The sequence below is a fragment of the Rousettus aegyptiacus genome, unplaced genomic scaffold, assembly GCF_014176215.1.
Source record: "Rousettus aegyptiacus isolate mRouAeg1 unplaced genomic scaffold, mRouAeg1.p scaffold_m13_p_9, whole genome shotgun sequence".
In the NCBI taxonomy this organism is placed as follows: domain Eukaryota; kingdom Metazoa; phylum Chordata; class Mammalia; order Chiroptera; family Pteropodidae; genus Rousettus; species Rousettus aegyptiacus.
The window spans coordinates 7,594,159-7,621,177 of record NW_023416312.1 but is presented as its reverse complement, the minus strand read 5'-3'; the positions used below and the strand labels follow the sequence as shown (position 1 = coordinate 7,621,177).

The 27,019-nt window shown below is 44.8% G+C and overlaps 1 protein-coding gene across 4 annotated transcripts in view; it reads left to right on the top strand.

The window, feature by feature from the left end:
• Window positions 1-26,535, top strand: part of MAP7D2 (MAP7 domain containing 2) — a 90,055-nt gene extending 63,520 nt beyond the window's left edge. For 3 of the 4 annotated variants that reach the window (XM_016125103.2, XM_016125105.2, XM_016125104.2), the window contains 9 exons: window positions 7,434-7,702; window positions 8,227-8,359; window positions 15,667-15,892; window positions 16,665-16,769; window positions 17,734-17,790; window positions 18,213-18,291; window positions 18,970-19,156; window positions 21,533-21,808; window positions 24,938-26,535. In XM_016125103.2, coding sequence (XP_015980589.2) covers window positions 7,434-7,702; window positions 8,227-8,359; window positions 15,667-15,892; window positions 16,665-16,769; window positions 17,734-17,790; window positions 18,213-18,291; window positions 18,970-19,156; window positions 21,533-21,782 — 1,306 coding nt within the window. In that variant the 3' untranslated portion in view covers window positions 21,783-21,808; window positions 24,938-26,535. The remainder of the gene's footprint in view (window positions 1-7,433; window positions 7,703-8,226; window positions 8,360-15,666; window positions 15,893-16,664; window positions 16,770-17,733; window positions 17,791-18,212; window positions 18,292-18,969; window positions 19,157-21,532; window positions 21,809-24,937) is intronic. The other variant, XM_036226740.1, reaches the window with a different exon arrangement.
• The last annotated feature ends 484 nt before the right edge of the window (window positions 26,536-27,019 follow it).

Below are 27,019 nucleotides of genomic sequence, written 5' to 3'. Positions count from 1 at the left end.
TTTGACCTTCCTTCTGTGCAGACCAAGTCTGTGATCTTCAAAGCACACTCTTATGGTGCAATGTGGCTTTGGGCTTGGTTAGTCCCTTTGAACTCTCATCCAGAAACCCAGAGGGGTTATGCGATGAATGTCTTTGACAGTGCATTGTTCTCCTCCTGGATCTCAGATAAACTGAGCCTCTGGTTAGGTGGCGGTGCATATTAATGGCATTGCTCTTTTAAGCGGTCAAGTTTATTTTCATTGTTCGCATTGTTAGGTGCTTGTATGGGTTTTAGAAAACTAGCTGGAGCAACATTCTCAAAGACATAGATGGAGGGAGCATAGCTTTCTTCTTGTAACCTAGAGAGAGGAAATCAAGTGTGGCCTAGGGGATTGACCAGCTTCTGAGCTCCCGGGCTGCCTGTACTCTCATGTCTTCAGTGTGAAAATAATCTCTAATGGTTTCAGGTTCTTGGAAATATATTCCAAGTCAGTTTGGTCATTATGATGGGGACTGTTACGGTCATCTGCTGTTGATGTAACAACCCCCACGCCACCCCAAATTTAGTGTTCATCTATCTATATGAGGAAAAAACTAATTCTTACAGCTCTGTGACTCAGACTTACCAGGAGGGTCTCTATTTGGTTTTTTTTGGGTGGTCGTTGTGTGGGTTGACTTGGTTCTCAGCAGTTGCTTTTCACCTGGGGTCTTCCATGTAGTTATGGTCCAGTGTTAGCTGGGGCTACAGTTAACTAGGGCTCGACTGAGTTCCAAGTCCAACATGGTCCATTCACCTGGGTGGCAGTTGATTCAGGCTGTTGGCTAGAGCTCAGCTGGGGCTGTCAACCAGAATAGCATGCCCACATGTAGCCTCTCCATGACTTAGGCACCTCACAGCATGGCAGCTGGGTTCCAAGAGGGTCCCCCAAAATGGGTGTCTCCCAGTAGAGGAAATGAAAACTGCCAGGCCAGTTAAGGACTATGCCCTGAATTGGCACAGCATTCCTCCTCTGCTGTATTTTATTGGTCAAAGCAGTCAGGCCAACCCAGATTCGATGGGATAGAGAAATAAAAGGTCACGAGGAATGGAGGAGATATTATTGTGGCTGACTTCGGAAAATACAATCTGCCAAAGATCATCACTTACAGACATAGCTCATATCTGAGATCAATTTTATATCAGGAAAGTGGCCTACATATATTTCACTTGATCACTCATTGGAAACAAAATAAATTTTGTTTGTCCATGTGAAGAAAAAAATTAAAACCAGGTTGTCTGGATGGCCCCAAATAAGTACCTCCTACTCAGAATCACAGGCTCATGGACAGATCCTGGAACAAGCCTGTTCCTTTGGTGGTTGAGGACAATAAGTGATCGTCTGGATGCCATTCCCATAGGCTTCTCTGGTAGATGTGTGATATGGTTACCCCCGCCTACAGATGAGCGCTGACAATTTAACTGTTGTTTTTTGCCACCACTATTGTCGAATTGGCTTTTACATTCTTACCTGAAAAATTTCTTGAAAAAGATAATTAAAAATGTAAAGTTATACCCTTTCCTCACAGTTATACTTATATATTCACCCACTCCATAGTCCTATACTTTTCAGTCTTACTAGAGGGTAATTTGAGTTTAGACCAATTTTTAAAAGCCTTTTCCTTGTGAAATCATTTCAACCCTACAGAAGAATTGCAAGCCTAGAACAAAGAACTCCTGTATATCTTTCTTCCGGTTAACATTTAGCCACCTTTGCTTCATCCCATCTCCCTTACTCACTCTCATTCACTCAACATAGATGCAACACACACACACACACACACACACACACACACTTTTCCCAGAACCATTTGGGAGCCATAGACGTCATGACCCTCTACCCCTAAGAATGAAGACATTCTTCTATATAAGCACAGTACAACTGTGAAAATCGGAAAATTTAACTTTGACATGATATTGTTACTTAATTTACAGTCTATATGCCACTTTTGCCAGTTGTTCCAATGAGACACTTTATAGCATTTTTTTCCCCTGGTCCAAGATCCAGCCCAGACTCCCACATTGCATTGAGTTGTCTTGTCTCCTTTAACCTGGAATAGTTCTTTAGCCTGTCTTCTTCTTGACCTTGTCATTTTAAAAGAGCACAGGCCAGTTATTTTGAGGACTATTTTTTCAATTTGGGTCGGTCTGCTGTTTCCTCATGATTAGACTCAGGTTATACATTTGGGGCAGGAATCCCACTGAAGGGTTGTTGCCTTCTTCTTGTTGCATTTAATCAGGAGGCCGAGGTGTTGGGTTGTTTCATTACTGATGATGGCAACTTAGATCACTTGCTTAAGGTGATATACACAGGTTTCTCTGTTATAAAATTGGTCTTTTCCTCTCTGGGAAGGAATAAACTGTGATCGCAAACAAAGATTTTTCCAAATGTTGGCTGAGCTGTGCTGACAAGGCCACAGACCCCTCCCATCCTGTGGGTGGGCTGTATTCACTGTGCCTGGTGTCAAGTGGCTTTGGAAAAAAATAGAACTAGATTCCAAGATGTAGAGGAAAAAAGTCCTTTGGGGTTCTGCTCTGCAATAAGCTCATGTTCAGAAGCGTGACAACCCTCTCCCGAGAGTTATTCTTGCTGCTCTACTTACAGAGGTGTTTGTTCATATTTCCTACAGTCATGGAACCACAGAAGGTTATATAATCCTGCCTTGTGCACCAGGAAGGCCTGTCTCTGCCACCCGAACAAAACTTACCAATCCCCTTTGTTCGATTTTAAATACTGGAGGTATTGAACTTCTAACAATTAAAGTGGGAGAGCTATATAAAAAAAAAAAAGATGAAGAATCAGTGACTCTCTCATCTGTTGACATCTCTTGGGAAAGGTCATCGAAACGCTTAAGACCGGTTTTCTTATCTGAAATATGGTAAATAGTAATTTCCCACCTGCCTCAGTTGGTTATTGTGGCGATCAAATAGACCCTTGTTAAATAGAGAAAGTACTTAAAAATCAAACACTGTGAAAACACAGTGAGTTCCCCCTGGTTAATTTGTGTTTAATTTCTTTGATCGACCAAGATACTTATTTCTAGGAAATTGGAGTGTGGCAAGAGGACTTTGCCAGACTTTGTTTGGCTTGCAGTAGTGTGAGCAGGGCTGGCCAGAGAGCCCTGGGACCTGTCAGACCCACCTCACCTGGTTCAACATGCCCGAGTTTAGTAGCTCTCGAGATGCCTGGCACGGTGCTAAAGGCACAGTGGCAAGGCAGGATGGGCAGGAAACTAAAGATACGGAGATAAAATAGGGAACTTCTAAGATTGTCTTCTATATTTTGGTCACTTGCGCTGTTAAAAAAAAAAATCTGAGTTGCCTGTACTTTCTCATTTGAAGGTTGTGTGTGTATGTGTTTCTCCAATTTTTCTGTTTATTGGGCAGGGGCTGGGGTAGATGAGTGTAATCAGACTTCTTCATATATTGAGTTTTATTCCAAATAATCCATTACTCCTCTGGTAGAAATTGTTTCTGGGTGTGTGCTCATGGAGAATTGGCCCAGTTTCATTTAGAATAGAACCTCACAGTCTGTGCCGTCAACAGAACCTAAGTGTGACTGTTTTTGTTAAAAAGTTGGGACAAGGCCGCTCGGGGCCGAGCTGACCTGAGACTGTCAGACCCTCTTCCACCCAGGCCAGTCTGGCCTTTCCTCCTTGGAATTGTGATCCTGCCCTACATTGTCATCCACAGGCTCCAGGCACACTGATTAAGGGTGACTTCATCAGGCTCCATTCCCTTCTGATAGTGAGCTGTTTAAATCAGACCCAGGGGTCATGTTGGGATCCAGATGCTAGCTTTCTGTTGCTAAGACTGGACCATCGAATGGATTGGGCCTGCAGCCAGTTCAGGCCTCTTACCCACTCCCCTTGGTCCAGCCCTGGTCTCCGCATGGTGGGAGTTTTGTCTGTAGAAGGGTTCCCCATCCATTCATGGCCACAGGCACCAGCACACTGCAAGTCCCCCAGGGCAGAGCCTGCCTCTTTAGGCACCGCTTACAGAAACTCAGAATGCGGGCTTGCTGCAGGCAGGTCCAGAGAACGCTCAGATGCACCCAGCATCAGTCCTACCTATCAGAGAAATCATGCCTTGCCCCTTGGAGAGGAGGATGAGGGCAAGGAAGAAGAGCAGATAGCTTTTTGCCGGTCTTTTTAATACCAGAAATTCCTATTTAATGAGTCAAGGTAGAAATGCTTATGGAGGAGAAGCCGTTTTCGTCAGCATCATCTGCCATGAAAATAGAAGTGTTCCTATTGCCTCTCTCTCCAGATCCCAAATCCAGGGTGATTCTTTGCCATTCCCTGTCCCTATGTTTGGACAGAAGCCACACCTAGCATGCACATGATATTCCAGGGAATGGGTGACTTGTTCGCATCTTCACAAGGCATTAGACCAGGTCCCCTGAGACCCCTCCTGTGGTTATAGCAGCACTGTGGCCCTGGATGACAAAGTGCAAGGAAGGCATCATTAAGCAAAAATTCACCTGCCGTGTTTTTATACAGGTGATTTGAACCTAAACATAGGGTTTTGCAGCCAATTCAAAAATGGTACTCCGTGGAGCATTGTCATTGTGAGAGGGCGGGGCCTGAGGTCCCCAGTATCACCATTATTCCTCCTGGTTTTGGTTCATTCTTGTGTGTGAAGAGAATTCAGATTTTTAGTTTATCATATATTTAATCAACACTGATATCTAACAGCTATTGGGTGCTGACTCTGTGCTAGCTCTAAAGTGAGCATATGGGGGTCTTGGTGACTGTAAACACAGGCTTAGCCACCAGTGCAACGCAGAGAATGGGGCAGAGTTGTAGAAGTGGAGTCAGGGAGACGTGGGCTAAGACCACAGGTCTGTGGCCCCCTTAACCTCTGTCTGCCCGGTTTCCTCCTCTGTTAAGTGACCCTAATAGTAGTATTGTGTCATATTGGGTTTTGACAACTAAAATGCACATGTATACACCCATACATGCCCAAATTTGTGGAGGTATACGTGTAGCAGCACAGTGGCTGATGTATAGACAGCACTCGGGAAGCGTGGACACCATCTCGAAGGATGATAATGGAAGGCTGAACTCCAGGTCATTTGGGGAGGGACCCAGGTGTGACTCTGTCAGAACACATAAGGCACTAGTAATTACCTCTCAGTCTCAGGCTCTCGGGAAGCTCATTGGTGCGCCTCGACGTTACTGGGGCTTAGGACACAGCCCCTCCAACCAGAGCAGCCTCACTTCTATCTGCTTTAGCTAGACAGAAGGTGTGTGGAGGTGGCTGAAGGCCTGTCTCGCCCCAGTGGTTCTCAGCAGTCTTGCCCCTGAGGGGACATTTGACATGTTTGGAGACATTCTTGGTTGTCATAGCCTGCGGGCAGTGGGGGCTGGTAATGGAGACCCAGTGGGCCAAGGCCAGGGCTGCCGCTAATCATCCTGCAGTGCACAGGACAGCCCCACAACAAAGAATGATCCGGCCCCAAAAGCCAGAAGTGGCAGGGTTTAGAAACTCTGGTGCATGGGCTCCTGTCTGCACATGGAGGGTACGAGGGTTCTGTGCACGACTTTTATTTGAGTAAGTCTAGCAATGAAATTAGAAAACCAGGGTTATAATAGTTCATCTGGAAAGAGACTCTTGGTTGCCGAGAGGTCCCTTAGGAATGGTGGGCTGAGTCAGCTGAGCGCAGGGGCGGAGGGACAACACTTTGCAGAAGGGGGACCCGCCATCCACACAGACGAGGTGTCACAGTAGTTCTGTGTGGCTCCCTGCCTACCAGAATGATGGCGTAGGGAAGTCAATGCAGCCAGTGTGAAGCGACTCTCTCCGGGGTTAGAACCGTCCAGTGCAGGCTGCTGGAGAGGGGCGTACAGCCACCTGGAAGTGAGATCTGGACTGATTCCATATCAGTAAAATGGTTGATGCCGAGAAACTGAATTTCAAAAATTCAAACCATGTTCAAGTTGTATTTGCTGAGTCAAGTGATCACATTACCGTGTGGCCCTCGGCCTGACATTAACTGAGAGGTGTTCTCCTGGGTACCTGGAGTTGGCCATTTAGCATGAGAGCATCATTTAGTCAATCCACATACCACCTAAGGGTTATTTTTCCAGCTCAAGACCAAATTTAATATTGATCTGATCATATGTTTTCTTTTCATCAGGATACTATTATGTAACTCTTAAAGCCTCTGGTGAAAAGTTGGCCTTTAATATTAGGTTGAGTTGCCATTTTTATTGCTGTTTTTATAGATCAAAACCAGTTGAATAGTAACAATTTCATATGGTTCAACCTGCTACAGGATTGAAAGTGGCAATTTGTAATTTATGTGCAGATTATGTTTTCCTTAAAGGAACTCTGTACAAATGCCACATCCCCGTGCAAACTGCTGTGTAAACTCGGTGTCTAAAGCTAGACTTTTACCTACATAATCAACATCTAGGCCTCATCAGGAGCCAGGCCTAGGCCAGCACACCTATAATGGACCTTCTTCCAACATACATAAGACAAGCTCCTGGATTTTAACAGAGTGGTGTTTTCCTGGGTGGAAATGGCCTTGTCTTCACCTTTTGCATCTTTCTAGTAGCAATAAAGATTCTTTTAAACCTGAAGACCCTCCAGAAAGACACCACTTCTCCCAACCTTTTGGCCAACTTTGTTCCTCAGCATTTAAAAAGGAACCAAAATAAAAAAATAAAAAGGAACCAGATGTCAATTATATCTCAGTAAAGTTGAAATTATATCTCAGTAAAGGTGAAATTAAAAAGAAAGAAAGAAGTAAACCAGGGACCTTGAGCGAGATAAGCCACACGCAAATGGAAAAGTCCTGTGTGATTCTGCTTCTGTAAGGTACCAGGAATAGGCAAATTCCTGGAGACAGAAAGTGGAAGGAAGGTCGCCAGGAGCCGGGGAGGGAGGAACGGGGAGCTAATGTTTAATGGGCACTGAGTCCCTGGATGGGCAGAGGTGATGGTCGCACCACAGAACACACGTAATGTCACTGAACTGTACACTTACAAATGGTTAAGATGGTAAATTTTATGTTACATGAATTTTGCCACAATAAGAAAAAGGAGCCAGCTTGTCCATTGTCGTATGCCGAAGTCAGATCTAGCTCTGGTGTTCATCTAAAAAGAGGAGGTGGGACCATGCCGAACGCTCCATCTTTATGTTGTCATCAAACTTAAGTGAAATTAGGACACGATGTTACCAGCTGGGCTTCCTAAAATATGGTCCCTTCCACCAGGACATCTTATAACCACCATATGTTCCTGTCAGGGGGATAGTACTTCAGGGACTTTCAAGTGTGTGCTAAGCCTTACATTTGTTCCTCTTGAAGAATGGAATCATTCAGCTTTTTGGAACCAGGTGTCTTAAGAATAGAGAGTGCTGTGGTCAGGCCCAGTGATTACCTCTTGGCCTGTTTTTGGTTTCCAGGGGAACTACAAAAGTATATCCACAGTCTCCAAAGAATGTGAAGCCGCCATACGCAGGGTCTCCTGTGAAATACCGTTTGCCTGCTTTTCCCAGCCTGGACACGCCCAAGAAGAAAGCAGAGAAAGAGAAGAGCAACAAGGAGAGGGAGGTGGCCCTGGCTCAGTTGGCGGCTGGCCCACTGGGGGAGGATGCCCCAGAGAAGCACGTGGCGGACAAGCATGTCACCGAGAAGCATGCGGCTGCAGGTGGGAAGGCCGAGAGCAGCGGAGGTAGGCCCTCTGACCCAGTCCACATGGGAGGCTTGTGTTTTGAGGGGGAGAGGAGTGTTCCCTAAGACAGCTGCGCGCCCTCATGCTTCCTCAGGCTTGCACGTTGCCTGAGTCCTTCCCCTTGGTCACCTGAGTGTCCCTGGCGGGAGAGGCGTCAGGGGGGCTGAGCTGCACCTGGCCAGCATCATCACGTCCACACAGTCTTTCTTTAGTCCTGTGAGCTGCTGTGATGGATGCAGTGAGTTCACATCCAGATGAGAGCTGCAGTGGTGGCTGCTATGGAACTCGCTAGTGACCCTGTGTCTCCTCCTCACCTTTTCACCGCCGTCCACTGTGAAATACATCCAGGTCACAACAGCGTATTGCAGCGTCTCAATGGCCAGTCGTGCTAGTTCACAACAGAGGCAGATATTTTCGTTGAGCATTTCCCGTCCCCTACTGGGTTGAGTTTTTCGTTTTCAAGTGGCAGCTGCCATGTGAGTCCATCACGATTTCATCGCCTTTGATCTTTTCCTCTGATGCAGCCTCAGGGAAGCCCACAGCAGGTACCACCGATGCAGGGGAAGCTGCAAAGATCCTGGCCGAAAAGAGACGACAGGCCCGGCTGCAGAAAGAACAGGAAGAACAGGAACGGCTGGAGAAGGAAGAGCAGGACAGGTATGGGGGTGCTCAGAGTTTTGCCGCGATCTCGCGTAAAAGGCTGTGGTGGAAAGAGCAATTCACCTTCCTTTCTCGAGTTTTGGAATTGATAAAACCTCGGATAGGTCTGTGTGGCAGGTGTTCAGGAGACTGCATCTCCTCATAGATGTCATTAACAGGGATGGAACTTGGCCCTTTTCAGATGACCTGGAAACCCATAGCTGATGGAGCCAGCAGATTCCCATTGTCCTCTTGGACTCTACGACCAGTCAGGCTTCGTAGAGCTATCAAAGGAGTTTGAGCTTTCTTTGTAGAATGAGATTCTCCCTGAAAAGACAGAGGATTCTAGATGTAGAGGTTTTGATTCTGATTCCTCAATTGTTGTTCCCCAATTACCCTAAATTGCACCCCACAAGTGAGAGGGGAGGGTCGAGTCGAGACCCCTGGATGGGATGGAAGCCAACCTCATAGTCTGAGAAATATGAGGTATGGGGACTCTTCATCCTAGAGCATGACAGTAGAGGTCATGGAGCTGGTCCCTAAGTTTGGAAGGCGTCCGAATCATCCTGATAATGCAGTGAAAATACACAGGCCCAGGCCCTGTCCTGCCTCAACAACTCACCAAAGTGTGAGAGCCACTGCTTTGCTAATGCCAGGCACTTGGTCAAGATTCAGGCAGTTTGCCTTTTCTGATCTATGTATTCAGAAAGGAATGCATGTTGAGCGATAAGTTAGATTTTACTTCTAAATTGATAAAGGAAGATTTTAGGATAATCACAGAGTGCAATCCAATGCTATTTAGAGAATCAACATGACAGGAAGCAAGCTATACTGCAGGCACTGAACCGAGAGTATAAATAATACAGTATTCTTCATCTTCGAGTGACCTTGGCAAGTCTTTTGTGGTCTGTGATTATAAGTTTGTTGATTTATTTTTTTAAAAGGGTAGGGTGGTAGGTCTGGCTGGTTCTTTCTTCAAATTCTGGATTTCTGTCATGGTTTTCATACCTCCAGACTTTTTTTGATCAACAGAGGCAGAGTTTTTCATTGAGTGGTGTGCTTGGGCTGGTTTGGGTGGGTCACAGGATGCGCGAAGGGAGGTCACAGGAGATGAAGATGCATCCCAGGCCCTCAGATGACAGGCCTTGGTAATTGCAGGCACTGAGCCAGGTGAGTAACCTGACTGTAGCCGTGCGCTGTGGAAGGTGAAGTTCTCTACCTTCCAGAGACTACTCTCTCTCGCATTTTCTTCACAGCCCAGTTGCTGAAAGAACTGATTGTACTTACTCTCTATTTCCTCAGCCCACATTCAGTCTTCGTATCTTACACTCATCATTCCTTCTCACTGCCAGACTTCTAACCCATCCCTTTGTTGGCTCTGTCCATCTTGGCCTTGCTTCTTTGGCCTATCCTTCTCGGTCTCTTTGGTCCACCCCTCACATGTCACCTGGGTTCCCACCCTCAGTCCTTGGCCATCTTCACCTGACGAGCCCTCCTGAACAGTGGTGCTTCCTCCTCCTCCCCATACCCTCATCATGCTTCAAAAGATTTGGGGTTCACACGTCGCGCCATGGTTTCATATTGAGTACTTGGTGTGCTAAACCAACTCTGCTCTCATCTCCCTTTCTACCTTCATTTTCCCTTTGCATCTGTTTCGGAAGCCGATTTCATCTTACTTTGTTTTGTAAACCATCAGTACTTTCTGGTACAAGGGAGGCACGAAGTTACATGTGTACTAGTGACTCCTGAGTCTGTGCCTACGGCCTGCTCTCTCGCTAGGGCTGTGCTGTCCAGTACCATAGCCTCTAATCCCGTGTGGCTACCAAAACGTAAATCACTAAAGTGTAGTAACCTTCAGTTCCTCAGCTGTATTAGCCAGATTTCAAGTGCACGGCCACTACGTAGTAGTGGCTAGCAGCTACCATAGTGAGTGGCACAAATCTCTAGAACGTTTCCCTCATCATAGAAAGTTCTATCGGATGGCACTGGATTCGAACTTAGAGGCTGTATTTCACAGTGCCTGTACGCTTTCATTTGAGTGTGTCTCATATGCACCTCAAATTGAACATTTTCAAAGCAGACCTGGTCTTTTCCCCAAACTTCCTGTTCCCTTCACAAGTTGTGTCCCCGAATCTCCAGCACCCAAATCAGAAGTGTCAGTGCCAGCTCTCTTTCGTCCCTGGTATCCCCTCGGTCCTCAGGTCCATCTGGGATGTCTCTTGTAGCATCTCTCTCCTCTCTCTACCTCTCCAGGCCCTCCTGTCCTCAGCTCCAGCCCCTGCTGTCTCTCAACTGGACTGTGTCTGTGGCACCCCAGCTGAGCTCTAGGTCTCCCGGAGCTTGTCCACAGACTGTGTCCCCAGTGACTGTTTGCACATAAGTATTATTGTCATGCTCCTGTTCTTTACCTAGCCAGCGACTCCCCTGCCTGCAGGATCCTCCACTCAAACACATCAACAGACCCTCAAGGCCAGCCATGACCTGGCCACCGCCCACCCCTTCACCTCCAACACTCTGGCACTGGCGTGCTGAGCTCCATGACAGGCCCCACCACGCAGTTCCATACCTCCGCTTTCACTCTGCGCCACATAGACTCATGCTCCTCTCCAGAAAGGCCTTTTCTCCAGACTCGGCTCAAGCCTAGCTCTCTGTCTGAAGCCTTTCTGTCCCTGCACCGAGAAGAGACCTGACCTCTCCCACTCTTCCCTCTTTCTGAGCCCAGGTGTCCAGCAGACTAGTAGTCTCCTTTTTTTCACAGGTCCACTTCCCCCTACTAAGCACCTTAAAAGGCCGAGATTGTCCTTGGATCACTGATGCGCTCAGTAAGTGTACGAGGAAGGCAGAGAAGGAGGAAGAAGCCAGCTAAGACACCACTGCAGTCGTAGGCTCAGAGAAGGAGAGGGCTAATGTAGTCTGGAGAAGGTAGACCTGGAAAAAGGGCGGGTGAGCTCACAGCAGGTGTTCCAACTCCAATCCGCATCTGCACACGCGCACAGCCGACAGAAACAGGCCAGTTCAAAGTTGATGCTAAGGGGTGAGTCGAAGGACTTAGGACAGTGGTATACCCAATAACCGATGAAGGAAGGAGAGAAGGGATTAGTTTTGGAGGATAAAAACTATCCATTTCATTTTAAATAAACTAAGTTTGAGGTGCCTGCAAAATGTTCACGTGATTGGAAATGGAGTTGACATCTGGGGCCTAGGTAAAAATGAGAGCAATGCACTTGACCCAAAACCAATTTTCCTCTCTCTTGCCAGAATATGGAGCTTTGCGTAGCACCACGTGAGAGGTGAGAAAGTACCAGACAACCTGGGGCTGGAACACAGCGGATACCTCTTAAAATAAGATCATCCTCACATCTGTTTTGTGCTTAGAGTCAATAGTCAAAGCCACAGAAATGTGGTTTTCAGATGGCAGAATATAGAGAAAAATAAAGATACTTGAGCCAAACTGTGGAAAGCCAATTATTGTCACAAACTGATGAGGGAAACACCATCAGGGACGAGACTGTTCAGAACAGAAGGGCCGATGAGAGTCCAGATAGCTAGGGCCTAGGAAGAAGAGCAAAAGCTTGTCCAGTCCCCACCAGCAGTGACATCAGGGATCTTTTGGAAGCAGAGCAGGGTACAGCCCCTGGGCGTGTGGGTGGCCCAATCCCAGGATTCTTGGATTGAGGCAAGGAAGCCTAGAACCCAGGTCCACCCTGGGGAAGGCACTGGCAGAAACTAGCAAAGAGATCTTACTATGAGTCCGAAATGGGGCATGTTAAGTAATATTAAGAAGCTAAAATAGCTGCTAGGGGCCCACGTAGAAAAACATGCAAGTTAGGCAGACCCCACAAGCAAAGGCATGTAGCCAGGCCAAAGGTCGGTATCCACACAAGAGTTAGCCCCAGGCCTGGGACTGCAGGCAGAGGTCTTTGTGCTGCTCATACCTGATGTCTCACTGGCTGAGCCTCCAGGGGCTAGGCTCTTGGGGTGAGAGCTGGGGCCTGCAGGACCTGTCCTACTTGCGGTGGTGGGGGCGTGGCAGCAGCAGAGGCAGGAAGGGATAGCCCTGGTGACATAGCCTCGTGGATTCAGGGTTGCGGAGCGATCCTCATGGGAAGGACATTTAATGCTGTCTGAACCTGCAAGATACGTCAAGGCTGAGGAAAGGCTGCTGGTCTTGGCATTTTGGAGATGAACTGAGATCTTGGAGGGATATTATGGAGATGGTGGAGACATAAGCCAGCTTAGAAGAGGTCACAGGGTGGAGGCTCTAAATGTCAGCTGGACACTAAGAGGCTGTGGGTGGAAGGCAAGGGAGAGTTGTTTGAAACTCCTGAGACCTCAGTATTTTTGTCAGCTGCGGAAAGGTGCTTATAGAAGGGTGAGACGATGGAAGAAAGAGATGGGATGGTCATAGGAACATGGTGAGAAAGGGTATGGAGTTAATAGCGCAAGTGGTGGCATTTCCAATCCTTTGCCTCTCAGCAGAGGAAGAAAGGGGAAATTTCTGAGCAGTAATGCCACAGAAAAGAGAAGCTCAGGTGGCCCCTGGCTTCCCTGCGAAGTGGATGGTCATGCCATCAACTGAGGAGGATGTCAAAGACAGAAAAGGTTTGGACTGTTTCCATAGGGAGGGGGCTGAGAGTCTGGAGTAGCCACGGGCACTCAGGGACAGATGACTGACCAGTCAGCTTTGTTTGGGCCTTACTCGAAGCAGTGTTGGCAGCCTAGGAGGAGCCCAGGTGGCCCTGAGGGCCACCCAGGCCTGGAATTGGGCAGCGGAGTGGCCTCCATGCTGTCCCAGAAATTCTCAGGAAGGAATCTGAGGCCTGGGGCACCGAGAGGAAAGGGAGCAGACGCAAGTGACTTGCACAGGGCTACCTGGAGCGGGTCAGGAGAGAAGACGTTGAAGGATGCGGTGAGAACAGATAAAAGAAGGTGAGATTTAGGATGTTAAAGGTTAGGCTTTTTTAAACAAAAGCTTTTAAGGACATAAGGAAGAGTGTATAGTGAAATGCACATACTTGTCCACGAATCGAACAATTTGATTCTGAGCATGCGCTGCAGTTGTGGCGCACGTGTGAAAGGGTGGGACGAGAGAGGCTGCCGGAGGTCGGGCAGTGTTAAATGAAGACCCTCACTGGTGACTGGTGATGGGGATAAGGATGCATCTGCTGAATGATGAGCATGATGCAGTTTTCTGGTGCTTTGCGCACCTGGCGAGGAAGGGGGTGGGTTCGGGGTGGGTGACAAGAACAAGATCTGGTGAACTCTGGAGGGAACTGCATAATGGTGGCAAGGAGAGTGCGGTGGGGGTGGCCTGTAGCACACGGGTGATGAGGAAACGACCAAATCCGTGTTCTCTCTGGTTCTTTAAGCAAGAAGAGAATGTTCATCCTTGGACAGGATATTGAAGGATTCGGTTTCACACAGGTGAAACCACTTTTTCCCTACTCAAGGAGAACCAGAGTTTTGGTTAATGGAAAGAATTTTATCTGTTAACAGGAGGGACAAGTAAGGGCTAATGGGCCTGTGGGGAGGAATTTCTGTTGTGGGTGATTATGGAGACTTAGGAGCCAAGATGTTATTTACTGTGTGTGCGCATTGGGTACCTCTGAAGTCCTCATGGTAAAACAGGAGAAACTGGCCTTTCAGATCCCGGAGATGAAGATAAAGGTGAAACAGCTTGGGCATTAATTCAAACACAACGTATCCTTTGTGTACTAACTTCTGGGACAATCACAACCAGCTCCTTAAAACATATGAGAACTGACTGCTCTGATTAACCTCTGATGAATCTTCACATGTTCATGTGTGATAATCCTGTGTCAGGCGTACTTAGTCTGTCATTGAGGAATCTAAGAACTGGAGTTTCTTTCTGATTAGGCCCCGTAGTAGTCTTCTCCAGAGTGCTCCAGAATATCCGTTAATTTCAGCTATTAAAGACATGCTTTGGGGCACTGCAACCCCTTCTAATGTAGAATATATTATTATATACTGTTACAGTCTGAGCCTAATATCTTTTAAAAATATTTCTTTGGTGACACATACGCTAACTTCCTCCACAATTCCTGAAGCTGACCATTAGGATGGAAGGATGTTCTTTTTAGGTCTTGATCTTTTTATGACACTGTACCAGCATACCAGCACCCTGTAAATCAGTGGCACATGCGTCCAAATAAAGGCAGCTTCCGAAAAATGTACAGATGTATTAACACACTTAAAAGAAGGACATTGTGAGTTGGAGAGAGGAGTCATTTTCAATTATAAGACAAACTAGCATCTGGGAATCCATCTAGAGCCAACCATTGTGCTAAGTGCTTCTCACACATTATCTCATTTCTCACAGTGATGTCATGGAGCCAATAGTATAGCTATTCCCATTTTTAAAATGGGCATCACGAAAAGTAAAAATAAAAGAAAAAAACGGGCATCAGAAATGTCAAGTGACTTTGCAAGGAAGGGTCACATGGAGAGTTGCACAATCAGAACGCAATCTTGGTCTTGCCCATATGTCACATTGCCAATCAGTAACACACTGCACGATGAGTGTGATTTCTCACATTTTTTTATAGATGAGGAAAGTGGCACACATTTGAACAAGAAGAACATTAGAAATTAAAAACAAGTGCTTAGGCATTGCACTGTTTTTAGTTCTTTATCATTACATCACCAACCATTTGTCTATGGATGAAAACCGTCTAAATGTCATTTAATTTTTATATAGCAAAGAATAAAAGCTAAAATAGATTTTTAAAGATTGCCAAAATAAATAGAAATAGATATTTTAATTTCCGTCTTAAATGTCAAGTTTCTTTTGAGCATTTTCTTCCATTTCCTGCTTCAGAAGTCATATACCAGTCGGAACCCAAAGTGAACTTTTTGAGCTCTGAGTCACTGCTCTTAAATTGCTGTCTAGCACGGTTGTGGCCATTGAGACACTTAGTTTTTTCTAGACTAAGTTGGTTTTAAATATTTACTTTCCTTAGTTTTTAAAGAATCATTAAATAAGAATGATGGGGCTATAGTCATTTGTAGATTGACTAGGGAACATCTTTTTCTTTATTACAATATGTTGACAAATCAATATGTCATTGCTCTTTGTATAACAGAATTTAAAGTCAACCCTGGTTAATTTTTTTGTTGTTGTTATATGGACTGGAGTGGCTTTCCAGGAAGGATGAGTCATTTTCTTAAGTGGACACTAATTCAACTGCACGTGCCTATGACCGCTGCTCACTCTGCTCTCCTCACTGTCTGTCAGCACCTGGCTCTTTGGCAGTTTGCCTTTTGAGCGTGTCATTGTCTTCTAACAACAGTTATGTTCTCGAAAGGCTGGAGAAAGAGGAATTGAAAAGAAAGGCAGAGGAGGAAAGACTTCGCCTAGAAGAAGAAGCCCGTAAACGGGAAGAGGAAAAGCAGCAGCAGGAAGAGGAAGAGAAACGACGGGAGGAAGAAGAGGCCAAGAGGAAGGCCAAGGAGGAGCTGTTGTTGAAAGAAGAGGAAGAAAAGGAAAAACAAGAAAAAGAAAAGCAAGAAAAAACCATAATTGAACAGCAGGTACTGTATGAGTCTTCATAGAGATTTTTCTTAAGGGCCCTAATTTATATTACGTACAATTAGTTTATATTACATAAAATTAGTTAAATTTGAATGACTTGTTATATGTACTTGAAGTGTTTTCTTAAACTAACTGGGCTGGTTTGTAAATATGAGTTACTCTGAGAAATAAAAGTGAAGTTGGTAATGTTTGCTGTATGCCAGTTCGGGTTCCCTGAAGGCAGGTCATGAATGAGAATTCGTGCTGCAGTAGTTTATTTGGGAGGAGATCCCAGGAAGCTGGCAGGGGAGTGAGGAAGGCCAGTGTAAGTTCCCTGATGAGTGACTACCTGTGGACAGCAGGAACTCCCTCCCTTCGGGACTAAGACTATAGAACAGGCCTCAGAATTATCTCCCTGAGGGATGAGGAAACAGTTGTTTATCTACCAACTTCTGCCTCTCACGATTGAAGGTTAATCCTTGGGGAACCAACTTCCTGAAACTCCTGCCACATGCACACTTCATGGCTAGAGATGGCCCTCAGACACAGAAAGACCTTGGCCATACATGGGAACTGTCCGCAGGTGATCTGCATGGTGGACCCAGGGTATATGAGTGAGGCCCAGCCATGTCATGTCATGGAGCCGGCTGTGTAAATCCACACTCAATATTGGAGCAGTACTCACTTTGGAGTAGATGATGCGGCCGAGGAACATATGCAAATCCCAGGGTATTAGTACAGTGTTTTCTTTGCTTAGTAAAGCCTATGCCTTGGTTTACCTGTTTCTGTCAGAAGGAAGCAACAGAAGCAAAGGCCCAGGAAGCAGCTAAACAGATGCGTCTGGAAAGAGAACAGATAATGCTGCAGATTGAGCAGGAGCGACTGGAGAGGAAGAAGGTAAGGGCCAAGGCGTTAGGAGAATTTAGGGTGAGGCAGAACAGGAAGTAAATGCAGTTCTTTTTTGTAGTTGTTGGGTAGAGTGACCTTACAAATGTCAAATTAGGTCAAGTTCGTTGATAATGCTGTTACAATCTTCTATATCTGAATTACTTATGTCATCTTGCTGTATCGGTTACTGAGAGAGGAGTGTTGAAAACTCCATCTGTGATTATGGATTTGTCCATCTCTCTTTCCGGTTCTATCAACATTTGTTTTATGTTTTGAAGCTCTGCTATTAGGTGAATATATATTTCAAGCTATTAAATTGTCTTTTTGAATCGACACCTTTATCATCATGAAATGTCCTTTATCTCTAGTAATACTTGCCTTAAAGTCCTCTTTGTCAGTCTTTTTTTTTATGATTAGCATCTGCCTAGTAAATCTTTTTCTGTCCTTTTACTTTGAACCTATGTGCATCCTTATAAGTGTGCATCTTGTACGCAACGTATAGTCAAGACTTGTTATTTTAATCCAGCTCGATAGTCTTTGTCTTTAAATTGGAGTTTTTAGTCCATTCACATTTAATGCAGTTATGAATAAAGTTGCATTTAAAGAGGCTTATTATAAACATCCATTCCCATGGCATCCTAGCTCCAGCCTGGACTTTGTATTGCTGTAGGCCTGGCAGCTGGGAGAGCAATCTGTGGCTTCCCCTCCTGACTGGTACCCCAGCCTCTCTTTCTCTAGTGTGGTCTTTTTGAATGGGAGGTGGTGATTTATTGATTTTTAGGTAACCTTCGGAGAGGAAGGAGAAAGATGGGGTATAAATGGAATGTGAATTTGAGATACTTTCTAGTTTACTTCTCAAGCACTTGACCTTGTTCGTAGGGTACAGGTGAACATCTGCAAAAGTGATGGAGAACATTTTGAATTTTCAAGAAATGTGAAATTGCATATAGACCCAGCTTTTTTTTTTTTTCAGAGAATAGATGAAATCATGAAGAGAACAAGGAAGAGTGACGTGTCTCCAGAAGTGAAGGTAGGCATTCAGAGGACCATTTTAATAGTTCCTATACTGAGTAGAAAAGAATGGCAGAATGTATTCGGTGAAATTGTAGGTCTTAGAGAGGGTTAGCCTGAGAAAATGGACTCTTCTTGCTTTGTTCCTGGCTAGGTTAAGGGGGCCGGCTGTAGGTGCCTGAAAAGAGATGAGTTTCAGAAACGGAGTGGGACTTAAAAATTTCCTCAGAGAAATGGGGATGGGGATGCATGGGAGATATAGTAGCCCATGAATCAAAAAGAGAATAGTAACCTATTAATTAATTTGTAATAAGTGCAGAAGACTCAAAGAATCATCACGGAGCAGGCAGATGGGCCAGCCTGATTCCAAATCTCCTGTGATGCTTTTCCAAAGCATTCTTCTCTCTATGTAAAGTAAGCCCTTCTTCTCTTTGTTTGTAGAAGGAGGACCTGACAGTGGAGCTTCAGCCTTCTGTGTGTGTGGAAAATGAGACAAAACCAGCTGTCCCGGACAAAATAGGTGCGTGTGGCATCTGATCCTTGGGTTTCTCTGAATTTCAGCGCATGAGGGCCCGAAGCGCTTATTGCAGGGGACAAGCACCCGTGGGCCCTAAGCGTGCAGTTTCCCTGGTGGAGCCTCCATCTCCAGAGTGGGTCTGTCCGGCTCATTTGGAAGCCACTGGGTCCCTCAGTTACTCTAATAAAGCCAGCGCAGGAGCAGGCTGTCTGCTGGCCCGTGCTGCTGTCCAGGGAGCTTAACTGCTGGGCAGGTTCCTAAGGACTGATTGCTGTTCTGTGGAGTTCTCCTGCCTTCCACACTTCGGGGTAGTCCAGCTCTTTTCTAGCATGTACACTGAAGACTCCTTGGGTTTGGATATTTTACGGCGGCCAAAGTCACAAAAGGTGTATCTAGCTCAAAGTCGCTCTTCGCATTTCTCTGTTGCCTTGTGGGTCAAGAACCTACCAGAGCCTGGGGACCTGTTCAGTGTATGACACCAAGCCTCCTGGGTGGGTCATGAGCCCTGCACAGACACTGATAATACCATTTGTCTTCTCTTCCCCTCTGTGAAGGTGATGACCTGAGGTTCTTTTTGCCAAAGATGTTGCACTATTGGTAGATATCGATAGATATTTCCTCTGTTGCTCCATTGTTTTAGATATTTTATGATTAACAGAATGATCTTGTGTTCTCAATCAGAAATCAATGGATTGAGCACCTGCCAGGAGGTTAACGGTGTGGGCAGTGCTGCCCCAGAAACCGTCCCCCGAGACGTTTTCTCCAATGGGCTTAAACCACCTGGGGGACTTGTTCATCTGGACGCCCTTGATGGGAAATCAAACAGTCTGGATGACTCAACCGAAGAAGTTCAGTCTATGGAAGTGAGGTAAGTCAATTTCTTTTACATTTGAGCCTCATCTCTTCCGGCAACACCTCCACTGCTTCGTAGTTGATCCCTTCATCTTTTACATATCCAGATCCCCTCAGAGAGGTTCAGTTGCCATTGAGGAAAGCCCTCAGGGGTACATTAGTGTCTTGAGTCAGGCTCCTTAGAAGCAGAGCCTGCGGCAGGAGGTCTAGGGCCTGCGATTTATTGGAGAAGTTTCTCGGGAGAAAGTGGAGGGATTGGGGTGGTGGGGAGCAGGGGAAGTCACTAGGCAACGATGCTGCCTCAGCTGGTCTCACAGGAGCTCTGGAGGATGCATTTCCACTCGAGTGGTCTGGATGATGTAAGGGAGGTGGTCTCTGTGCCACCATATCCGTCAGTCATTGGCTGTGGGCCCCTCAGGGTGAGGGGATGCAGGTATACTGTCTGTGTGGATATGGGGCTCCCGTCAGCCTGAGGCACTTGTCCAGAAAAAGGGGTGGCAGCTTGGAGTCCTTAGCTGATGAGTGCAGCCACAGGTACAAGGGGATCTGGGTGGGGCACCAACAGGGCCTACTGTGTCCAGTGTCCCATGTTCAAGTAAACTTGTCATTGGAGATTTGTTAAAGGAACTAATTTACTTTGAGATTCTAAAAACTTAAGGAATTCTTAAACTGGTATGTTTGCAGATAACAGCCCGTGGCAAATTAATCCCAGATGAAAGGAAAACTCAGTTCGCCTGAGGTTGGGGCAGAGGCGCTGGAATCCAGAGCCCTGTGTAGCACCATTGGAATGCAGGGTGGCCCTCTGAGTCAGGAGGGAATGACAGTGTCGTGCACAAGCTCTGCCAGAGCTCCAGCCGGCGAGGGCTTCCCCTGCTCTCCGTGGCTATGAATTCTCAGCATCATCTGGGGAACAGGGTGCGGGTTGGGGGGGGGATCTTTCCCAGGACACAGTGATTGTGCCAGCTGGTGCACCCTGGCATTGAGCCAGACATGTGAAAACCCAGGGTGCAGCAAGTCCTGTGCAGACTGACAGCAGGGCCTCCTCGGCCCTTGCCTCGTTTCCCCTGCCACCACGGGCCACCATCATGGCAGGTTTCCTCTAACTGGCGTCATTCTGTCCCCAGGTGAAAACAGCTGAGGCTGTTTTTCCTCCCACCTCTGTTCTGAGCAGACTATGCTTATTGTTTATATCTTTGGTCGGGGGGGGAGGGGACAAGACATGCCCCTGCGAAGGTTCAAGAAAGCGAAAGGGCTTTGTGTGTGCACTGCGTTCTCCCTGTGGCCGCCTCTGCACTTGGAAAGGGGATACCTGGAGGTGGCACCCCAACCTGTGGCATTCTCTCCTCCCTAAGCTCTGACCAGCTGTTTCAACCCAGGGAATGGAGGTGGGGCGAGTATTTCGGCTAATGAGGCTGTTTGCCCAGGCTCCAGCCATCAGTAGTGTTAGATTGGCCGGCGCTCAGTATGAGGGAGATGGGTCCTCTGCGCTTCTGCAGTTCAACAAGTTTTTCTGGATTCTTCTCTAAGATCTTATTAAGGAACAAAATAATACACAAACCTGGCAATGGCCTTACTCTGGCTATTCAGAGAGACTGCAGGTGACAGGCCCTCAGGTTCCAGCCCACCTACCACTCATCTGAGCTAGGCTTGTGGTTGACAAGCCATGAAACTGCTTGAGAGGCAGAAGCCGGATAAGTCAGGGTGGAATAGAAGCCTCACTTTAAAGGTGCAGCCGTGGGAGGGATTTGTTCTGCAGGTGTCGGGGTGGACCGCGACGTCCTTGTTAACCATGGCCCCATCCTTAACTGAGCACCTGCTCCCGGTGGCTTCCCCAGCATGAGCACATCGCGCTGGCACAAGCCCTGGTTAAAAAAATGACTGTTCGCCCATTTTACAGTAGAGGAACCTGAGGCCAGGGAAGGAAAAGTAGCTCACCCAAGGTGGCCCTGCCGGTGGAGGGAGCTCATGGAGCCCCGATGCTAATTAGGGCCCTTCCTCAGCTCACTTTTAACTTCTAACATCTGTGTTCTGTCTGGGTTTCCCATTCCGAAGGTTTCGGAAGTGCTCGGCTTCTCTGCAGTAGAGCGCTGATGCCTGCGGTTCTTATTTTCTTTCTTCTGCGGAGCTTGGTCTACACAGCCTTGCTCTGTCCACTTTCCTTGTTCTCATCTCTGGGTCCTTGTGTCTGTCAGCATCTCAGATTTGAACTAACTTGTATTTTTTTTTTTTTTTACCATGTGTTACATACAAGCTCTGGCTCTAAATCCATCTTCTCTAGAAAAGAAGAGTATAACAAAATGTTAGAATTAATAGTTCTATCTGTCTATCTGTCTCTCTCTTCTTCTCCCTCTCCCTTCCTCTCTCTGCCCTCCTCCACCCCTGCCTCCCCCAGTCCTGTTTCAAAAGAAGAGCTTATCTCCATCCCAGAATTTTCACCAGTGAGTGAAATGATTCCTGGGGTGTCTCTGGATCAAAATGGAACTGGTAATGCCCGAGCTCTTCAAGATCTCTTAGATTTCACCGGTCCCCCCATGTTCCCCAAGAGATCCAGTGAAAATCTCAGCCTGGATGACTGTAACAAAAACCTGATCGAAGGATTTAACAGTCCCAGCCAAGAAAATACTCTGAACACCTTCTGTTGACAAATACAACTTCTCCTTAATGAAAGGTACAGTCTTTTGATGATAGTCTGAATTCATAGCTCTCCATCTGGGGTCATGAAGATAAACATCACTCAGCCTCCTGGATGGTCAGTTCTATGTGAAAAATGTGAACATGAATATAAATACATGGTGTATATACTGCAGCATACACAAGAATTGAGGTGGATTTCAAGTAAATCCTTCATGTGGGAGCCTTCAGCGCCACACCTGCCAAGCCTGCCCTTGCTGTTAGGGTGGAGGGTGTTAAGAAGCAATGGCTAAAAGTCTGACTGCCCATCTGTCTCAACTAGCACCTCATTTAGAGACAGAGAGAGAGTTCTCTAATAGTGGCGCAAGGCGTTGTTAATAAAATGAATTTCTCCCCTAGTTTTACTCAGTGACATCCCGCATTCTATCTAGAAACATTCTTATACATTAATGAATGTTGGGCCAAATGATCTCCCGTTCTGTTGACCAGTTATGGAGTCTTTCAAAGCAAACATCTGTTCTTGGCGCATACCTGAGGGAGTGAGGGAAAAACTAAGTTTGTGCCCTGAAGCTTTTGTTCCCAACCTTTGGCCTTTTTCTTGCCAAAGTCCCAGACGCTCTTTTCATTTGAGTAAGTTTTATCTGTGGGTTCCAAACACTCTGCATTTGTGTGCACTTAGTTATACATACCTCACACTGCATTTACTTGAGTTTGGGGCTTGTTTTTCAATGACGACAATGTAATTAGAATTTATCATAAATTTTTTTGTAACTCAACAATGCCAATCTTCTCTCACTTTAGACTCTTTTTAAAACATTTTTATATTCTCAGCATTCTCTCAGTCACTTTATTGTTTTTAATGATGTTCCACTCCCGTAAGAAAATTTTAATGCCTGATAAGATTTAGTCCAATCTTTTATTTCTCAAATGAGGGAAACGCGTTATGGAGGCCACCCGGCTGAGGTCAGTGTCCGTCATATACACCTGTCCTTCGATTTACGCAGTAATTTTTTATGTGACTTTTTTCAATATGTGATAAATATTCCCACCCCGCCCCCATTTACACAGACTTTTTATACACAGTTTCCATTTACGTGGTCTCATTTTACATTTCCGTTATTGGTGATTACTCTTTCTACAAAACGATAGCTTAACTCAGCAATATATGAAGAATAATACTAACACAATTATTAATGATCTTCCTGTTTATTGGACAACAGATAAAAAAGCGTGGGTGACTAGGATGTCTTTCGAGATTGGTTTCACAAATGTTTTGCTATAGAAATTGAAAATTATATGAAGGAAAAATGTCTTCCTTTTAAAATACTTTTACTTTTAGATAATTCACCTAGTTATCCACACAATTTAGAACATCCAAATATAAAAAATGGATATTTGCCACCAAATATAACTTCCTTGATCCAAACTTTAGATCAAGGCATTATTTCCACCTTTCAGATTAATTATATTAAACAGAGTTTTAATGAAATTTTTAATAAAATTGAAGATAATGAATCACAGGTATAGAAGCTTGTAATAAGTACACAATTTTAAGCTGTTTCAAGAATGTTGCTTTAGCTTTGAGTGATATAAAGCCATCAACTTTAAATGCTGGCTGGAAAGCAATATGGCTAGAAGTGGTTGTATCAGGGAATATGGTTCCAATAACTGAAGAGGGATTAACTGGCATCATTAACTTATTAAATAAATTTCGAGAAGAAGGCTGTGACAATTTTAATGTAGGTGATATTAACGAATTACTGGTTGATCACGAATTCACTGATAATAAATTCACTTAATATCTCAAGCCCATCCTGACGATGAATATGGTGGCAGTGACCTTGAACCAGTTTTATTCACTGCAGAAAATATTTACAAAGCTCTTCAATTGGCCACAGAACTGGAAACTGAAATTCTATATATTGATCCAAACATCCAACGGGCCTTAAAATTTCAAAAAGATTTTTTAAAATGTTGCAGCAACTATGCAAGAATTGATGAAAACTTAGTAAAAGATGGGGTTGGAAAAAGATCATCCAGAAACATAAATAATGAAACTGAAGCAGTACTTCCAAATATTTCGAGCGATGAAAATAGTAATTTTGTGCCATTTAAAAAGGAAAGATTGATTGCTTTAGATTACAGTATAGACACTGACAGTGAATAAAAATTTATTTTGGTTTTTCTGAATTTTCATTAGCATTTTTTGGTGCAATCATGTGAAATCAATATTTTTATGACTTACATTGACCTATTTAGTATTCTTTGTCATATTGGTGGACTCTTTTTATGTGATTTTCTTCCGTGTAAAAAGAAGATGCATGGAATGCATAATCCACATAAATCGAGGAATGGGTGTACTTGTTCCTAGCCGACCTCAGCTGCTGCCTGTGGGCAATGCAGTTTAGAGTTCTCCTCTCTTGAATCTAGGGAAAGGAGTTGCATGACAGGTAATTTTTAGAATAAATCATATCCCTGGTTTGGTAGTGTAGCTGCCTTGTTGGACACTCCAAAGACAAAAACCACCCGATCATTCTATTTCCCTGATGGTTATATGGCTTACTATTTAGTAAAATTTTCTTTTGTTGTTAGCATACCTTGAACCCTTCAGTTCACTGACCTGACTGTCCAGTGAGGACCAGAAGATACATAAGACTTAGGCTTCTCGAATCTATTTTCTACATTTCTAACTAAAAGAAGTGCAAAATTCCTGTCCAAAAAGAAAAAAAAAGTTGGCTAAATAATTGTATTCACACACCTTATATGTTTTCATTTGTCATATAATCTAATTCTCAAATTCTCAACTAGAGGTGGTACTATCCCCAAAGGGGGCATTCGGAGATGGAGGGGGGGAGGTTTGTCGTCACAGCGGCTGGGGCAGCACTGACATTTAGAAAGCAAAGCTTGCTTGGGACATTGAACATCCTGCAGGTTTTCAGACTGTCCCACACAAAGAAAATTTGGCCCACCTAAAAGTCTAGTCCTGTACAAAATGCTGTAGTACTTCTGTTGATAGATTTGGTGTGAACCAAGGAAAATATAACTACCAAGAAGGTAGAAAGTCACATAGCGCGTGAGCATTTTAGTGAGAGAGAGTAGATACTACAAATTGCCAAATGCTCAGTGTCTTCATGTCTCACCAGGGTTTGTTTGTGAATTGACACAGGTGGTGTTGCGAGAATCCATGAAGCTGCTGGTGGTCAGATCTGAGCTGCTGGCCCTTAGAAGAAGCTCCTGTCATCCTTAACCACTGGATTCCAAATTATTAAATTGAAATGTAACTGAATTCCTAGTTAGTATGTCAAATACTGACCACTCCTGATAGAAACCTTGCGACATTGGCCTTGTTGGTCTTTAGCGAAGTCTCATGTTACGGTTCTGTTTATGAGCTTCGGCTGCTGATAAAATGCTTCCTGTACTATGTACTCTATTATCATAGTGATCCTCCCAAACGCAGTCATTCCGACTTGGAAATTCACCCTGTAACCATTCTTATTCCCAAAGTTGGAGCATATAAACATTTAGACATTATTTCCTGTAAATATTCTAGACATTTACCTAGACTCTACTTAAACATATACTGAACTTGGGCTGCATATATCTCCCTATCTGTATTTAGAGGGAGAAGAAATTCCAGAGAGTTTTCCTTCCTCATCTCTGGGTTTTCTTTGTTAGAAGTTACTATTTAGAAGCCAGTTTTTTTTGTTTTTGTTTTTGTTTTTTTTGGTTTTTTTTTTTTTTTAATTTTTTTTAATTAAGCTTAGTCACTTGCAAAATGTGTTGTCCCATATTACTCCTTGGGTGGCTAACAGAATAAGTCCAGTTGAGTAAACACAGTGGGGAATGATTTCTGTTTCCTTATGCATAGTCTCATAGACGCGGGCAACTGAGCCTAGCAAGGAACTTTTCGTGTTGCTCCTTAAAATCTCCAAGCTGTAGGCACTCCAAACCATCGAGTGGCTTTTGGACTGAATCGTGTGTCTCATGCACAGGTGTTTGGTTTTCACGTTGTTGCTCTGGTTTTTCTCTTGTATCTCGGGGCTTTTGTTTGTTTATTTGCTCCCGTGTTTGCTCAATTCTAATAAAACCAGACACAAGTGGAAAATCATAGTGCTGTGGGAAAAGGGGACCCTGAACTGGACCAGTATGTCACTTTAATGGACTTTAACATAAATACATCTGAACGGGGGACAAATGACACTAATGTATACTCTATTTGTTTTATGCATATAATAGGGGGTTTTCTTAATTTTGTTTCTTGTGGTGAAATGTAGCTTTCAGATTAAAATGACCTTTTCTCCTTTGAAATTTTTTTCTTTTTTTTTCTTTTTTACTTATACAATAAAGAGTTGGAAAGATCCATAATTCTGACTGAAGTTTGCAATCAGGAAACATAAAGAAGTCTTAATAGAAATCTTGTTTATGTGCTTTTAGAACCAGCTACAGTTTAAGACTTTATTAGTTATGGAAATTGTGTTTGTTCATGTATGCGTATATACGAAATAAAATATCTGCCTCTACTAATGCAGTGCCATTGATCTTGGTGACTATCGGGGAAAATCTCTTATGACAAGCACACAGAAAATGATAGCATGATGTGACTTTCGAAAAATGCCTCCCCATGTTTCTTACAGCTTTATTTCGCTAAAGGTCTGTTTTGTTGTGATCTGTTAGACCTCACAGCACCATTGTGACCATGGCGATGCCTCATTTGCATGATGTGTACGTTGTGTTTAACGTGAAATACATTTTCACTGAGGAGTCTGATGGCGTGCTAGTGTTTTGTTTGTTTCTGTAGGCTCAATGAAGAAATATGCTGAAACGAAATTAGATTTTTTAAAACCTGTGGAAAAAAGCAAAAGTCCTGTGTGGGTATCCTTTCCCTGTCAAACTCATTAAGATTCCTCTGTTGTCACTTGCAAGTAAAGCCAACTAGAAATAAGTGATGAGCTACGCTAGGATGTGATGAACTTCTAAGAACAGTAAAGCTGCTGTATTTTCAGACCACCAATGGGAGGGATTTCTAGCTAAGTTGAAGTTAACCTTAGTATAGTCTACAGAAACATTCCACGTAGCAGTCTGGCATTTAACCAATTATAATGGGAATGGTGACCCTTATTTTCCAGTAAGCTGAAACCCAGAGCAGCTTTTATGTATCTAATTCATGGCTTGCCTACAGCCTGTGATTCAGTACCAGCCAGGATCAGGAGCCGGGGAGGCAGGGCTGGGATGAGGATGTTGGAGCCCT